Raw genomic sequence first — 17862 nt, forward strand, 5'->3', positions numbered from 1 at the left:
TGATTTGTTTATGTGTCACATATGTACTTTTTATTTGCGGGAAATGTTGATTTTCTGCTCTAAAGCAAAGAAATCCTCGGTTCAAGCACATCGGGAACTTCAAACAGTTTACGGAGCTACTGCGCCAAATAAAACAACAATCCATGAATGGTTTCGTTCCTTCAAAGGCGACGATTTCGATATTAACGACTGTCCGCGTGAAGAAGGGCAAAAACCTTCGAAAATTGGGAATTTGTTACGTGGCTCGATAGGTTAGGATCTGTGTAATCAAATGAAAGAAGAGCTTGCGTTAGCGACTTCATGCGCTGATAATGATTCAGACACAAGGTATTTGGGTTCCATCTGAGCTCAATACCAGGAGAGACACAAAAAAGTGATTTTGCTGCATGACAATGCTCAGCCTCACGTTTCAAAATCCGTTAAAACCTGCCTGGAAATGTTTAAATATTCCATATTCTCCAGATATTGCACCCTTCAATGGCACATGATTTAGCTCAGAAGCAGTTTCACTCACAAGATGACAGCGAAAAATGGGTTGATTCCTGAATGGCATCACAAGATGAGCGTACCTATTTGTATTTGAATTCTGCTCGAATGATGGGAAAATGTTATGACTAGAAACAATACTTTGAATAACATATTTTTAACCAAATTATTGAATTTTCATTAAAAAGAAAAACTGCGAGAACTTAGTTGGGTATGGACTGTTTTCATCCATTCGGACGACATGACCTAGCCAGCATAGTCCCTGGCTCTTAGTTCGCTGAAGTATGTCAATGCCGTCGTGTATCTCACACAGATCATCGTAACATTGAATACGATATTCGAAGTTAATAATGCGCAAATAACTATAAATCTTCCGCAGAACCTTTCTCTCGAAAACCACGTAACGTATACTCATMAGATGTTGTTATCGCCCATGCTGGATGATGAGTGCTTTGCAGAGTTTTGTCTTTGTCCGCCGAGCGGWTACTTTACTTCYCTACTGCCTACTCAGTCCGAAGTAGCACATGTTAGCAAGAGTGCACTAATCCGAGGCTGTTTACTTCTTTCATTGGTAGAGTTTTTTAGACGGCAGTTGCCAAACCCAGCGCACAACCCTGGGGAGGGAATGTTTCGCCTTCAAACGGATGTTTTTTGGCTACTCAGAAGATACTTGGCCACTCCCAAGTGAACGGCATTTAGAGAACTACCTCACATGCGTGAACTTCTACACATGGCTCCATTCTCCATATCTGCATATACGAGTAGACTACAATAAAGTTATTGATGCAAGAGCTTAATTTTGATCCATCAGTTTGCATGACAGCTATATCCTATAGTAATACGATACTGACGGTTCCAACATATGAGAAGCTCCTAGGTGAAAAAAAAGATGTGTGTAATCAGAAACAAAAAACAAAAAAATGAAGAATATACTGGCAGCTCGTAGACATGGCTAAATCGGTTCTGCTTGACACGGTGATCGTTTAAATCTTTCTGAATTTTAATAGTATATTCCGAAAATCTGTTAATTAGGGTACTTTATGTGGAACTAAAATCCCAGCCATTTTATAGTCAAACTTTAATCTGTTATTTCGTATTAAACTAATAAGTAGTAATTGTTCTCTAATATGCGAATCGAAATGCTTCCATATAATCTCCCAGAGTAAAAAGTGGTTTAGTTTTCACTTCTGGAAGTTCACAGATTTTAGATTCTATGAGAAGTAAATAAAACTCTAAATAAAATTGAGAGTAGCAAAAATTCCCTTAATTCTAAGAGAGCTTCTCAAACCTTTTACCGTCGAATAAATATACAATTTCTTAACAATGCTTACCATGTATTTTTCATTTTCCAGATGGCTTAGTGGATTTAATACGTGAGTTCGGTTTACCCGAACTGCCGCCTGGTATCATTGGTGTACCGGGCATGTGTGGCGCCGAACGTAATCCTTATCAAGTATACAGTTCGCCAGCTTTTCGCATCTCCAAAGATGCTATGCTTACCATACAAACCGCGCAAGCGTTCCCCAATGGCTTTCCCAYGGACTTTTCAATTATTTTGGCTTTGCGCAGCAATCAAACGAATCCAACGAAGGCGCCCATTTTTACCATCTATTCGGACGAGAGTGAGGAAGTACTCTCGCTTAGTCTTGGCAAGGAGATTAGTCTTAGCTATGAGCAATCAGATGCGACTTTCAACCAACGTAACACCATTAATTTCGGGATTGGTATAAGTGATACGAATTGGCATCGCATTGGTGTGAGTGTGAAAGGCACGGCTGCAACTTTGGTGGTGGATTGTACTAAGCAGGTGACGCGTAGAGTGGAGCGTTCTCGTGGCAGCACCATTTCGACAAATGGCCTAATACTTACTGGCGCACAAATGACAAATGATCAGGGATTTTTCGCCGGTGATGTACAATTGATGGCCATTGTAAATAGGCCGGAAGCGGGGTATGAAGTTTGTACACGTTATGCCACACCTTGTGCGCAACAAGGTGTTGTTACTGTTGAGAGGTATACAAGCGTTGGTGGAGGTGACGGTGGTGGTGGTGGTGGAGGGGTCAGTTGGTCGTGGTCATCATCATCGAGCAGCAGCGGCAATGGACGAGCAGGTGAAGGGGTCGGYGATGGCGCCGGTTCGGGTGGAGCAACGCTCGGCCTTTTCGAAGGCAGGAGACGAGTCGATGGCGGAGCAATAAATGAAGCTGTTAGTGGTGCCGGTKATAATGCCGGTGGTGGTGCCCATGCAGGTGGTTCTAACTTTCAATACAGCAATTCACGTAGTTATAGCTCGGAAGCTCTGGTAGATAGCGGCGWTTTAATTGGAAACTTTCAAGTGAACGGAGGTGGACAAGGCGTTAATGGTATTAGCGGAAATGCTGTTGGGGTTGGTGAGGGGGGTAAAGCAAGTGCTTCTCTACCAAATTTTCCAGCAGAATTTGATTCAGATGATTATGCCATCGACCCAAATTTGGATCTGAATTTTGACAATTATGTTGATCTTACCACAYCCTMTAACCAAGAAACTAATGACGACGAAGAAGCCAGAAAAGGTTTGGACTCTGATGGCAATGAATCCAACGTAAATTCTACAGAGCCTCACATCCCCGCGGTAAATCGAAATTTAGATGGACGCAGAAATGGTGGCCCCAAACAGAATTCGTCAGATCCCAGCTATGTTGTGGGTGGTAGTAACACCATCTGTTATCCCGGTCCCAGAGGTTATACTGGCACTCCTGGTCCACCGGGCGAACCAGGACCAAAAGGTGAAGCTGGTCGAGATGGTTTGGCGGGCACTCAAGGCATACAAGGACCACCAGGACATGTTTTTGTAGTTCCTGTATGAGATTTTGATTTATACTAAGAAAATGAAACTAAATGATTTACATTTTTTATTTATGACAGACGGCACAAGGTGGCAATGAGAAGGGACCGGATACACAGGCGGAGGCTCTGCGACAAATGATATCTCAACACATGGCAAGTAGCCGAAACTATGCGGCTTGATGTCTATTATTGAAAAAATTTCGATTTCAGATGGCTTTGCGTGGACCCGAAGGTCCGATGGGTCTCACAGGAGTACCTGGTCCACCAGGTGTGCCTGGTCAACGTGGTGATAAGGGCGAACCTGGTGATGTTGGGGAACCGGTAATTAAATTTRTTGCTAATTTCCTGCTTTACATATTGACCTAACGTTTAGAATATATACCTTCGGCAGGGGTTACGAGGGTTGCGAGGACCTAGTGGCCCACCGGGACGTGATGGACGACGAGGCCGTTCTGGAAGAGATGGAGAACGTGGGGCAGTTGGACCTCAGGGACCAAAAGGAGAAATTGGTCCAATGGGTCCTATTGGTTTGCCGGGTGAAAAGGGTCATCGTGGGTTACCAGGCCTAACGGGTGAGAAAGGCCAGCAAGGTGTAGAAGGACATCCTGGCGAAGAAGGACCACCTGGCCTGCCTGGTTTACCTGGAGAATTGGTTAGCTATTAGAGAAATATCGCATGATTATAAATGTACTTATGAAAAATTTCTTCAGGGCCCACGTGGCTTCCCAGGACCACGTGGTTTTCCAGGACCTGCAGGCAATCCAGGGTTACAAGGAGCAGAAGGCCAACAAGGTGCCAAAGGGGCTACAGGTTTAACAGGACCAGCAGGGYCTCCAGGGCAAATAGGTCCAAATGGTCCTCCTGGAGCACCTGGGCCACAAGGCAATCTTGGACCGCCCGGTATTGCTGGACCACCTGGTAAGCCTGGACTTCCAGGTTTGCCTGGGGCAGATGGTGCACCTGGTCATGCGGGCACACCCGGCGCCATTGGGCCAAAAGGCGATCAAGGAATGCAAGGAGTACAGGGTCCTGTCGGTTTCCCCGGACCCCGTGGATTAAAAGGTGACGATGGACAACGTGGTTCTCCTGGTGATAAAGGCGATAACGGCGATAGAGGATTAGATGGTGAAAAAGGTGATGCTGGTTTGCCTGGTGAACGTGGCTCACCAGGTTCACCTGGTAGCCCAGGCCCAGAAGGTCCAGAGGGCCCAAAAGGTTTTGAGGGTCCAAGAGGCGAAACTGGTTCACAGGGTTTACCTGGTGAAAAGGGTAAACAAGGACCACAAGGATTTCAAGGTTATCCAGGTCCGTCTGGTGATAAGGGAGACAAAGGTGCAACTGGAACTTCAGGGCCGGCGGGTATAAAAGGCGAACGTGGTTTACAAGGACAGTCGGGTGAACGTGGTGAGATGGGTCCTAGAGGTTTTAGAGGATCAAGGGGAAGACGTGGTAATGACGGTAATCCCGGGCCGAAAGGTGACACAGGTCAACCTGGAGCACCAGGTCCTCAAGGTGAAAGTGGACCACAAGGAACAGAAGGCCCGCGTGGTTTCATTGGACTACCAGGTGCGCCTGGCGCAGATGGAAAGAATGGTGTTATGGGTCCACCAGGAGAACGGGGACAGCCTGTATGTATAGTGTATATAGGTTTTAAAGAAGATGTACTAATTGAACTAATTTYTATCAAAGGGCGAAGCGGGAAAACCTGGACCACCTGGAGAACCAGGAGTTATTGGACCACGCGGAGCACCCGGTGAACTAGGCCCTATTGGGGAGTCTGGAGCACCAGGTTTGCCAGGATTACCAGGAGAAGCAGGCTTACCAGGKGAAYCTGGCAAAGAAGGCCCACCTGGTCCGATTGGGCCTATAGGAATCCCTGGACCCCAGGGAGCAACAGGCCTTCCGGGTTTCCCAGGTGAACGTGGTCATCAAGGTCAGCCGGGATTACCTGGCCTGAAAGGAGAACAAGGTTTACTGGGTGCTCCTGGATATCCTGGTGATAAAGGTCAGTCGGGGGAGCCTGGGAATTCCGGTCCTCAAGGTCCTYCAGGAAACCCTGGTCCCCCAGGTAGTGCTGGTTCACCTGGTGCTAAAGGTGAACCTGGTGAAAAAGGACCGATTGGGCCAGCTGGTAGAGATGGTTTGACGGGACTACGTGGCTTACCGGGGCCCCCGGGTCCCCAAGGTACACCTGGTGAAGATGGTGACAAAGGAGAAACTGGACCACCTGGTGAGAAAGGTCTGAAAGGAAGTATAGGYGAACCAGTAAGTCAAATWAAAGACCTTATTCTCCCAAGATGTTTTAATAACGAAATKTTTTAGGGTCCAATAGGTTCGACGGGGGCACAAGGGCCACGTGGTGAATCTGGTCCACCTGGATCGCCGGGTGACAAGGGACCGCCTGGAGAGACTGGCCGGAGAGGTATTAAAGGTGAAGATGGAAAACCTGGCCTGCCAGGACCTGTTGGTAAACCAGGTGTCCAAGGTCTACCAGGGCCAGCAGGCCTTAAAGGTGAACGTGGTGATGATGGACTAATTGGTCCTGTAGGATCACCAGGTTTGCCAGGAGAACAAGGCAGAAGAGGATTGAAAGGTTTGTACATCAAATAAATCTTTAGTTAAGAAACACTATTTATATATTTCCCGTAGGAGTACATGGACAACAGGGAAAACCTGGGCCCCGCGGTCCTCAAGGTGCAACGGGTTCAGATGGACCACAAGGGCCTCCGGGTCCAGTGGGTCCAATCGGCAAAGCAGGGGAACCTGGATCAGCAGGTCCTAAAGGAGAACAAGGTAAATCTGGACCAATCGGCCCACCTGGCCGACAAGGCATGCAAGGTCAAGAGGGACCAAAAGGTGCTGTTGGCCCACGTGGTTATCCAGGCGCGAGAGGTGAGCCCGGTTTGATGGGACCAAAAGGTGACGTGGGACCCGACGGTGAGGATGGAAAACCAGGCGAGCAGGGACCAATCGGCGATATGGGACCAGAAGGCAGAATAGGTGAACCTGGCCCAACAGGAAAACAAGGTCCTGAAGGACCAGCTGGCTTACAAGGAAGCCCTGGACCAATAGGAGAGAAAGGTGATAAAGGAGATTTGGGGCCGCAAGGACCGCAAGGCATTTTAGGTCCACAAGGATTGCCCGGACTGCAGGGACAACCTGGTACAAGAGGATTGCCGGGTGAAGTTGGTGAAACAGGATTGCCCGGACCAGAGGGTGTACCCGGAAAAGAAGGCAGTATTGGAGAACAAGGACCAGCAGGACCCAAAGGTGATCGAGGTAGACGTGGACCGAAAGGRCATCGTGGTGAGTTAGGAATGGTGGGATTGAAAGGTGATCAAGGTGATAAAGGTGATCGCGGCTTACGTGGCCCACACGGACCAGAAGGACGCAAAGGTGAACCAGGGCCTGTAGGAGCACTCGGACCTAAAGGCAATGATGGTCCCCAAGGCCAACCTGGACCAATTGGTTTACCCGGACCTAAAGGAACTGAAGGAGCAGCTGGCGARAAAGGTGACACAGGTCCACCCGGACCGGCTGGACCACCAGGTGCRCCAGCYGAAGCACCACTCATACCACCAGAACTGCTATTCCAGATGCAACAATACTCGGGTACAAAAGCGGAAACACGTCGACGACGCGATATAGATATGCACGAGGACTTAGTGCCATTTGAAGAGGATGATGACTTCAATGAAATTATGGGTGTGCCTTCAGTACCAGAACCAACAAGCGCTACGCAAGACCATCACAAGAAATCAAAACGAAAACGTAAGAAGAAGCCAACAATACACGGTGAAATGGGAACGGGCGGTAAACTGGTGGATATGTACAGCGCCATCTACAGCATGCGCTTAGAAATGGACCGTATGCGCAAACCGACCGGCACGCAGGACAACCCCGTGCGCACCTGCCGCGATTTACACTATGCACATCCACAATTCGAGAATGGCTGGTATTGGGTAGATCCGAACGCCGGCATGCCCGAYGATGCGATCTATGTCTAYTGCAACATGAGCGCCGGCGGCGAGACCTGCATACAACCAGATGCGCACACAGCAGAAGCGCCRTTGGTGCCKCGACGTCAAGCCGGCCAACTGGATTGGTATTCACGATTRAGTGGTGGCGAAAAAATCACTTACGAYGGCGTGGGTTCTGTGCAACTGACCTTCTTGCGGCTGCTAACTGARGAGGGGCATCAGAACTTYACCTAYCTCTGCAGCAATTCKGTGGCTTGGTACAGYGCAGCGGAACAGGGTTATGCGCAGTCGCTGCGACTGCTTGGCGAAAACGACATGGAAATCGCACATGAAGATACAGAACTTAAACCGGAAGTGCTGCGCGATGAGTGTCAGGTAATACAGCATACATTCCTATTGGGAGTTTTTTAATCCTGTCTTTCTGTTTTCTCTAGCAACCGAACGCGCATGGCGAAACTGTGCTGTTGGTACGCACCAAACGGCTCAATTATTTGCCACTGGTGGACTTCTATCCGCAGGACTTTGCGCGCACGGATCAAGCATTTGGCTTTAAGGTGGGGCCAGCATGCTTCAAATGAGCTATAATATAACAACAACGAGCYCATATAACGTTACAAAGAGAGCGAGAGAGAAATTGTACGAGCGAGTTGAGAATATTAAAAGAATAGTAAAAATATACCAACCAATATAGAGTTAATTACGTCATAAGCATAGAAGTTTTGATTCGACTTAATCGACTGCCATAATAATTTAAGAAATCTATAAGCATTCGAATTGTTGTAAGTGCATTTAGTTTTAAAGGTTTTAATTTGTTTATATCAACACTATTTTAAGCTGAGAGAGTCTTTTGTTGTTAATTAAGTTTTTTTTACATGGATTCAATACAAACATAAYGGTAAAATAAGTGAAATAAAAAATAATGACTATGAAATTAAGTAATTTTAGAAGTTGAGGTTAGGTTAGCATAAGGGAGTAAACAAAACCTCACAGTTCCTTACTATACTGTTTGTACCAGTATTACTATTTGAAAAAAAAAAAGGACCAGAAGTCTGTCTCCGCTTTGTTCTAATATTGGAAAGTGAATCCAACGACGCAGTAGTCAGAAATCTGGAAATTGCCTGGATAGAGCCCCCGTCATAGCTTGGATATAAGCGGTACTGGGCTGCAGGAAGATTAAGACGCAATTCGAGAAAGTCCGACTGTTCAAACAGGAAGTCTTCTGGGAGTGTACTGTTCACATTCCTGTAGTCTCTTTTTGTTARTAAATAATTTTGAGGAAAGCGCCCAAACTGATATCGTATGACGAGTGACGAGAAAGTCCTARTAATACAACGATCAGCGATATCAGCTAACCTAGAGATAAATAAACAGATATGGTACTCATTAGAAGGAGGTATGAGATCGCATCATGGAAACTTCTGAGAATCAACTTGTTAAAGCTAACAATTAAGGATTATATMTGGAAGTAATTTTGAACAGCAGACTGATGTGGGTACTTAGGTGGTAGACAGGGTAAAAAGGCCAGTGTTGCTCTCCAAGCGTGTAAGAAAAAGTTGGGGTCAAAATGGGGTCAAGTAGCTGTAAATAGATAAGCAAACTGAGGTCGACACTGAATGTCGAGAAGAGAGTGGTAGAGGTTAGTGGTGCCCAATTAGCATGTCAGAGATGCTAGATCTACATGGAGCTTATCACCTGGCCGCATCCACTGATATGCTCCACAGTTACCGCCAAAATCTCATACTGGAAACCAAGTATCTGGGATTAATTTTAGACAGCATACTGATATGTAAATTCAATGTGAAGCAGATAGTGAAATAGCCCTGTGGTGTTCCATAAGCATGTAAGAAAATGTTAGGGTCTATATGGAGTCTACCACTTGGCCTTATGTATTAGCGSTAGTCAGCCTTGTGCTTCTTGCTTTAAGGTGCTTTGGTGTGATGGACCGCAGTCTGCAAAATCTCATACAGAAAAACGTTGGAATGAATAGAGTGGATGCAGAATGAGRGAACTCAGAACGACTCCAACGACTGCCCTAGAAGAATTACTTCACCTCCCACTAATGGGTATTGCACTGTAAAAGTCTGCAGCGAAACTAGCTGCAAGATTATCGACGCTGAGTGAGTTTTCCACAATAATCTTCGGACATAGCCCGATAAACATTGGGCCGATGGATAAAATAGATGGCATAACCTTAAGCTTGATCGGAGAGAAATGTCACATTAAAGGAGGGTGTACAGCGAAGAAGCATCCGAACCAGCTTGGCTAYCGAACCAGACATGCAGAATCTCCAAAATCATGTGTAACAAAGGACAGGCAAACACTCACGCTTTTTTCTCAGATTGTCTCGAAGAAACTACAGAACGGTTGTTACAGGTCACAAGTTATTGTTATCACATGCAAACTGTGTGGATATTATTGACGATGACACATGTAAAAAGTGCAGGAAACTAGGTATGAGAGAGACGCTGGCACACCTGTTCTGCTTCTGTTCGGCATTAYAGTATAGAACTAAGACTTATTTGATATSAACTCAATGCRTTGATCAGTGCCCTGAAAACGCAAGGAATTTTTCAGTACCAATTGGAAGTATGGACAATACACATTAACCACCATGTTAGGGTTCGATGTCCAGCTAAAACCTCTGACATGCTTTGGGTCCKKCACCCGGTTGCAATGCAATTCCACATTCAAGTGTCAGTTCTTCCAGCATTTGGGTTTTAATCACAACCACCACGATACTCCCCAAAGGGCAAGTTGGCATGAGACCTATGGCGTGACAGCCAGCCAATTCAAACTCTTAACTAATCATGTTGCTACTTTTTGGTCGTATTTGGTCGTCAGCAGAACGAACTTTAAGAGAGTTCAAAGCTATTAATTTATTCTTAAGGTGCCTATCTCTTTCGTTTGTATGACCAATAATCACTTTTTATTAGCACAAATTTTTGCTTTGTCACGTAAACTTTTGAAATTCTTTGGTTTTTAAGCAAAAAAAAAAAAAAACAAAAAAAAAAAAAAAATCCGATCTATCTTTGACCATTTCCATTGTAGCTTTAACATTATTTTCTCTCTTTTTTAAGACATATATATTTTTCGCATCCCATTCCTCACTTATTCATTTTTCCAGCAATTCCTCGAATCATTCGCAGAGCTTTTGTTTTTAATGCGCCCGCTCAGCATTCGTCATCCGCTCGTCATTCATGCTCGGCTGTGTGCTTGTCGTTTAGCGTTGCAAGGCAAAAGGATTAGTGCAACACTCTATGCATAAACACTTTAGCTGAATAGCACAGTGATAACTAGGCAGAACAAATGTTTGGGTTTTACTTTAATAACTGTGTTTTTCTCGCTTTTCTTCAACTTTTTTTTTTTTGTTTTTTGTTCTTCTGCTTATTTTACGTTTCCTCTTTCAGCACGCTCGTCTTGTGTGCCTCGTGTCCATAGTCAATGTTTCGCTAATGCATTTCTACTTTAGGGCATTAGTAACGGTTTACCCGAAAAATTCATATTTTACATACCATAAATCATAAAAAATGCACCCGCCCACGCACACATACACACAAATCACTCTTATTCGTTCGTTAGCCGCTTTTCTTTTAAATTAATTATTATACCCTTAACAGTTTTTGAGATATCGTTCTGAAAATTTGCATACGCGCCTTTCTCTTCAAGAATTTGCTTATTTGTGGAAATCGCCAATAGCCGACAACTATAGCATATAGCTGCCATACAAACTGATCCCTCAAAATCAAGTCTTTGTAAGGCAAACTTTTTTATTTCAGAAGATATCTTCACGAAATTCAACATGTGTTATTGCTTAAGATATTGCTACAAACTCCGAMCAATTCTTTTAGATCGGAACACTATAACATATAGCTGCCATACAAAGTGAACGTTCGGAATCAAGTGCTTGTATGGAAATCTTTTTCATTTTACGAGATGTATTTACGAAATTTATCATCGATTATTTTCATAGGTAAAACTATGAATCTCAAGGTATATTGTTCAGATCGAACTATTTTAGCATGTAGCTGCCATACAAATCGACCAATCAAAACCGGGTCCCTGTATGAAATACTTGTTCATGTGACGAGATATCTTCCCAAATATCTAGATAAATGATTATACTAGACAACTATACAATCTGCGAGCTTATTGTTTAGATCGGATCACTATAGCATATAGCTGCCATAGAAAGTGTAAAATCAAAAGTAAGTCCATATATGGAAAACTTCTACATTTGACGAGATATCCTCACGAAATTTTGGACATATTATTGGCCAAGACCTTGCTTCAATATTCCAACATATTTTTCAGATCGGACTACTATAGCATATAGTTTTTGAACCACTATAGCATATAGTTTTCGAACCACTATAGCTTATAACAGCCAAAGAAAGTGATCTATTAAAGTAAGAATAAAGATTTTTTTATGCCCTTTTATGTTATAAAAATGCACCTGTGTAGTGTATTATAGCTTCGGTGCAGTCGAAGTTAAAAGTTTTTTCATATTTTCCCTAATTTTTCGCATTTTTTCATCATGTATTTTTTCACTCCATCTTTCAGCCTGTCTCTTATACACATCTAGATGTGTATAAGAGACAGTTATTGGCCAAGACCTTGCTTCAATATTCCAACATATTTTTCAGATCGGACTACTATAGCATATAGTTTTCGAACCTCTATAGCTTATAACAGCCAAAGAAAGTGATCTATTAAAGTAAGAATAAAGATTTTTTTATGCCCTTTTATGTTATAAAAATGCACCTGTGTAGGGTATTATAGCTTCGGTGCAGTCGAAGTTAAAAGTTTTTTCATATTTTCCCTAATTTTTCGCATTTTTTCATCATGTATTTTTTCACTCCATCTTTCAGCTTCATTTGTATGCGCCTCTTTCACACCCAACACATTCACCAACGGGACATCACTTCATTTCACTTGGTTTTAAGTAAAAAAAATCAAAAAAAAAAAGAAAAATTAAAAACTGCCTGAAAGAAATATGAAATCACATTAAAAGGATTGTAATTCCAACGCCTAAACAAATACTTGAAAAAATGCTTAAAAAGCGCTAGTAATCTGCTATCTAGCACATTTATGAAAAACGTCAATAACCAACGCTGGAAGTGCGGTTTATCGCGAGGTATATGCATATATACATATATACATATTTTTTTCTTTGTTTTATTGTAGCAAAATGTGTTCAATTTTGGGTGGGAAGGTTGAAATTTGGGTTGGAAATTTTCGAAAGTTTTTTCTAACCGATATTTAAACCGCAGGGTGGCTAACTGTCATAAGATTTTCCATTTATATGATTTTCTAAGCAAATACTRTTTCTGGAAGCAGCAAACTTAGTTGAAATCCAACCAATATTTCTCTAGAAAATAGCGTCTTCAAATCTACGCCGATTTTTTTTCGTGGCTGAATAAATGGATGAAAATGGATTCTCAGATTTTTGTCTTCGAATTCGGAACGTTACAAAYAGCGTATCTATCGTATTTGATGCTTTTGCCAGGTCAATCAATTTTTTTTTCTCTATTTCCTTCCTCTGAGTCCGGAAGTAATTCTGCTGTATCCTCTGTAAGAAATCGATTCGATTATGGACCAGTTCGAGTCAAATTTGCTTAGTACTATTTCGTGATCTTACGCTTTCTAGTGCAAATATTTTCAGTTTTCCAGATTTAATTTAAAGAAGGTTTTTTTTTAACATTTCGTAGCTCTTGCCTTCGATTACATAGCTACCAATATCAGATGGTATGGAACTCATAACAAGTTCACTGAGAAGGAGATAACGAAAGGTGGCCATAAACCCTGTAACCAYGATGCGCCTTTTTAAATGAATTCCAATTCGTTTCTAGAGTTCTTCAATATTTACTGCCTTCATTTAACACCAATAACACCACAAGAAGGTACACAAAATTCTTGTAATTTGAATTTTTTTTTGGATATATATTTTGAGATTATGTATGATATTCCGCCTCACAAAATTCGTCTTTTCGTTCCATACTTAGAAGTTCTGAACATCACAGTTCACAAGCGTACATATCTAGCTGTCCAAGTGGGATTATTCATGTCATTGCTTGCCCATGCTAAATTAAGTAACGTAAACTACATATGTATATTACTGTTTGCAGACTATTCTCTTGAGATCTTAAAAATAAGTTTTTTTTCCCCAAAGCCTCTCATTATCTTATCTATCATTGTATATTGTATATTACATATGTGCCATATGTATTTTGAAATGAATTTTCTAAGTATCAAGACATAGTATATGCCTCAAATATTAATTGTAACTAAAAAAGACATTGAATTCCGCAACGGACTTTCCTTTGACGGTCCAATGTGTRTAAATTGCATATTCACCTTCGGGCATCGGTAGCCATGTCAATTTATAAGTTCGTACGCGAAAGCGGTCAACAATTATGTCACCCTTTGAGGAAAAAGGAATATTACTAAATATGGATTGATAATCAAATGTAAATTAATAATTAAATATAAAATAATATTTTCGAAAGTGAATCGAATTTTTCATATATTTTTATAATTTCTGACTTCCAAATTTGTATGTACTATTATTTCTCATAACCTCAAAAGGGTATGCTAAGTTTACTACAAAGTCTCGCAGAAAGAACGTCGGAGCAATCTGAAGAGATTCAAGCGCTGCCATTTTATTCAGAAAAAAAAGCAGCAAGAACGAAACCGTCAATGGCGACCGTTATCGCGTCATGATAACCAAGTATTTGATGCCTGTAATTGAAGCTTGTGATCTCGGCGACATTTGGTTTCAACAAGACGGCGCCACTTCCCACACATCGCATCACTCAAAGGATTTATTGAGAGAACACTTTGCTGAGCAGATTATTTCACGTTTTGGGCCGGGCGATTGGTCACCACGGTCGTGTAATATCACAGCGTTAGACTTTTTCATGTGGGGATATATGTATAAAGTCGAAAGTCCATACGGACAATCCCGTTTCGATTCAGGCCTTGGAGTAAAACATCATGGGGGTTTTCCACCAGTTAACTGACGAAATGCTCGATCGAGTTATCGTTAGTTGAATTTAAAGGATGGACCATCTAAGATGTAGACGCGGCCAACATTGGAGGGAGATAAGCTTCAAAATATAGACGACGAGAGTGTTCTTTCGTATCAAAATCAGGATGTATATATTAGTATACCCTTTTTTGTTAATAAGTCGTATATTATAGTTTCGGTTCAGTCGAAGTTAAGGTTTTTTCATGTTTTTTTTTTATTACTTTTTTAGTTAAAATATATGTTTTGTAATGTAACTATTAATGTGTACTTTTAAATTACCTCATRTGGACAGGAGTGATTCAGATTTGTAAAATCCTCTATGATTCCAAACAAATAATCTGGAACTGGAAACATTTTTCGTTTAGCAATGAATTTGCAAGCATCATAAGTTCGYTCTCCGAAATACAAAGAATAGTCCGTAGATTTCTTCATAAAGCTAATGCGCACCTAGACGAACGCGGCGAACAAGATATAAAATATAATATTATACTTGTATAACAGACACCCTTCTGTATTCTGGCATTGCCCTAAAGCATGTACTCACAGTCACATCCGATATGGGACGTGTCAGGATCACATGTAAGGACGTCTCTGTAATGTTTCTCGAAATCGGTTTAGTTATACATAACGGTATGCTGAGTAGTTTCTTGTCAATAGCTTTGCAGCGCAGATAAGTCATTCTAACGCTRGCCGAATCGCACTAAAAAAATAATAAATAATTTTACTTAACTTTTTTTTTTTATAAAATATAATAAATATATGCTCTAATGAAGAGTCCTTACATTTGCTATCATCCAAATTATTATTATGCAARMATAAGCCAGCATTTTTGAAATATTAYACATTTTCAATGCTCTGTCGCAGATTTAATACTAAATTAGACGATTACCTCATTAAAAATAATATTCGCTGAAATTGACTTCGCGCACACACGCGTCTCAAATCTTAATGCGAGTATAATTAGCTAGGTATTCATAAATTACTGAATTTGCAATTGAAAATTGAGTTATGTATATAACAGTTCTGATTTATTTTCTGTTTAAGCCCAGAACAGGGTGTTTGCCATGAAGTTTGTGAAATTCTGTGATAAATAAAAGAATTTGTGCCTGAGAATCGAGGATTAACAGTCAGAGATCTCACTGGCATCTTTGACGTAAYGGAGGGATCAATGAAAATCAATTTGCAATATCAATTTGGACCTAAAAAATTGTGAAACAAGATTGATTTCGAAATCACTAACAATGCTTTCCAACCACCAGGATGTCATGAAACGTGTTTACTGGCGATAAGTCTATGATCTGTGCTTACGATCCGGTAACAGWYGATTAATCGGCCCAATTACATGGCAAASGAGAGCCGAAGCTGAAAAAAGCTCGCTGTAAAAAGCTCCCTGAAAAAAGAAGTCTGCATGTGAGCTTATTGTATAGTGTTCTGTCAGAGCGTCTCTTTTAGCGGCGAGAGGCACCTTGCTAAGAGCAAGCAGATCAGAGCATTACTTGCATTCCACTTTAGTACAGACGAGTATCGCAGCCGCACAAGTTCTGGTTGTTGAMCGGCGCTTACAAAGCTCACGCAGGATTCATAGATCAAAAGCTAGCACGGAACAATGCAGCGAACTGACCTAACTGTTCAGTATTTTAATACCATGCGCCTTCAAAACAGACTCCTTTTGAGCCAACAACCTTTTGAGCTTATCCACATTTAATGCAGTTTTGCATACACTTATTACAAACCTTGGCTGAGTTGATCTTTAGGGGATGGCTTCAACGGACTCATGGGGCGTTCGGTGAAGCGAACTTTTCAGTTTAGAAAAGAAAAAAGTCACAGGAAGCCAAATACGGCGAATGAAGTTGCTGAGCGAAGACTCGTTTCGTGTTTAGCCACACAATTATACTAGAATGTGACGGMGGGTTTTCATAGTGAAAAACCCACGCATTTTGTGCCCACACCATGGAATCGCCAGTTACTAGACGAAAGGCTTGAACTAATTGGATGGACTATCTGTAACGTAGCTGCGGCCAACATTTGAAAGAGATAATCTTCGAAAAGTAAATGCCAAAGAATGTTCTTTCGAATGATAATAGACATTTCCCATTAAATTTGAAGTTYCTGACCTTTGCTTTAGAAAAGTGCGGAACCTCGAAATGGATCGCCCTATACTAGCATTATCGAAAATTAGTATGACCAATTGTTGTTTCGAATATTGTGATTTTTTTATTTTTTATTTTTTTTTTTTTAATACTTGCTATCTCCAAGGGTCGCAAATATTTCATCTATGTTGAAAATACTACCATGTATTATGAAATATTTGTATAGTATAGTATATAGTAGCTACATACATATGTACATAGTCAGTAAAATTCTTCTATGTATTAAAAGTTATGTGTAACCAAGCTACCAAAGCTTACCACCTATGTACAATTAGTAAAAAAGTAAATACAGCTAAGCTAATCAAAATCAATAACACGTGACCGTAAATACAATAATCGATTGCACAGCTGTTAACATAAAACAAATCGCCTTATAAACAAATACAAAARTTGAAACAAACTTTACAGCTTTGTAAAGCAGAGACTACAAATACAGCACAGTACACTCTCAAAAGCTTTTGCTTCTTCGAGTTCGACCAATAGCCTGCGTCTGCGCGGCAAAAACTGGTCGAAAAATGGTGACGCTCTTCCAGCCAGCAAGCCAATCGACAGAAAAGAGGCGGAGCTTAGCTGGCAGCGCACTCGAGTGAGAGTATGAGAGCGTCATATGTGAAGCGACCAGCGCGCATGAGTGTGGGTGTGTGTGTGTGTAGTTGTGTATGCTTGGTGCTGCTAGTCACAGAGGGGTGGCTGGTCTGACATTAAAATCCAGCGTTATGTAGAAAAAAAAAACGACTTTTTGACAATACAAATGCGACAAAGACGYGGTATGAGTAGCTGAGGCGAGCACGCACCACAAATGGCAGCAGCAGCAGTAACAACAACAACGCGGCACATACCCTGATAAAGTCACGAGGACACATGAAATCAACACCCACAAAAGTCGCCATATCAACAGCAGCCGCAGCCGCAGCAGCAGCACGAAGAGGCAACGTCGACACSCAGCGCGCGTAATGCAGAGCAAACAATAACAAAAACAATAGCAAAGCTAGCGCGCTGTGGCTCAGTGCGTCCAAATGGCATGAGGTATTGGCTTTCTGCTGTATCAGTAATTTGGTGTGTGCCTTCAAGTGCGCGCCAACACACACAGGCACACACATACGCTCATGTGGATGTGGGTGTACATATGTATGTATGTATGTATATGTAAGTATATCCAATTGTGAGTGTGGGCTTATGCTAGCATTGTTGCTTTACTGCTATTATCCTGGCACTCAATGTGTCCTTACGCACCTATACGAGTGTCTACACACATCCGTGTGTGTGTGTAGCTTTGCTGCTGCGCCTGCCTGCTGCCTTGGCGGCCATGTGTGACTTTGCACTCTGACTGGTTAATATAACCGCAGGATTGTATTACGCCGTCATGTAGCCACTTACACGGACACCATTGCTC

The 17862-nt window shown here is 42.1% G+C and overlaps 2 protein-coding genes across 2 annotated transcripts in view; one reads left to right on the forward strand and one right to left on the reverse strand.

The window, feature by feature from the left end:
• The window catches only part of LOC108967919 (collagen alpha-1(V) chain-like), a 16872-nt gene extending 8693 nt beyond the window's left edge, over positions 1-8179 (forward strand). The window contains exons 3-11 of the mRNA XM_018931608.1: positions 1839-3325; positions 3391-3465; positions 3523-3633; positions 3704-3964; positions 4023-4940; positions 5002-5577; positions 5635-5905; positions 5962-7667; positions 7727-8179. Of these exons, the coding sequence (XP_018787153.1) occupies positions 1839-3325; positions 3391-3465; positions 3523-3633; positions 3704-3964; positions 4023-4940; positions 5002-5577; positions 5635-5905; positions 5962-7667; positions 7727-7870 (5549 nt within the window). The 3' untranslated portion in view covers positions 7871-8179. The remainder of the gene's footprint in view (positions 1-1838; positions 3326-3390; positions 3466-3522; positions 3634-3703; positions 3965-4022; positions 4941-5001; positions 5578-5634; positions 5906-5961; positions 7668-7726) is intronic.
• Positions 8180-13566: 5387 nt separating this feature from the next.
• LOC108967779 lies at positions 13567-15164 on the reverse strand. The gene is made up of 4 exons (XM_018931408.1): positions 15102-15164; positions 14864-15019; positions 14599-14766; positions 13567-13713 (listed from the first exon to the last, which is right to left on the reverse strand). Exons 1-4 carry the CDS (start codon positions 15162-15164, stop codon positions 13567-13569), a joined length of 534 nt encoding a protein of 177 aa, XP_018786953.1.
• Between the last annotated feature and the right edge of the window lie 2698 nt (positions 15165-17862).

Source organism: Bactrocera latifrons, unplaced genomic scaffold (genome assembly GCF_001853355.1).
Source record: "Bactrocera latifrons isolate USDA-ARS-PBARC rearing strain unplaced genomic scaffold, ASM185335v1 scaffold_2, whole genome shotgun sequence".
NCBI classification, from domain to species: Eukaryota; Metazoa; Arthropoda; class Insecta; order Diptera; family Tephritidae; genus Bactrocera; species Bactrocera latifrons.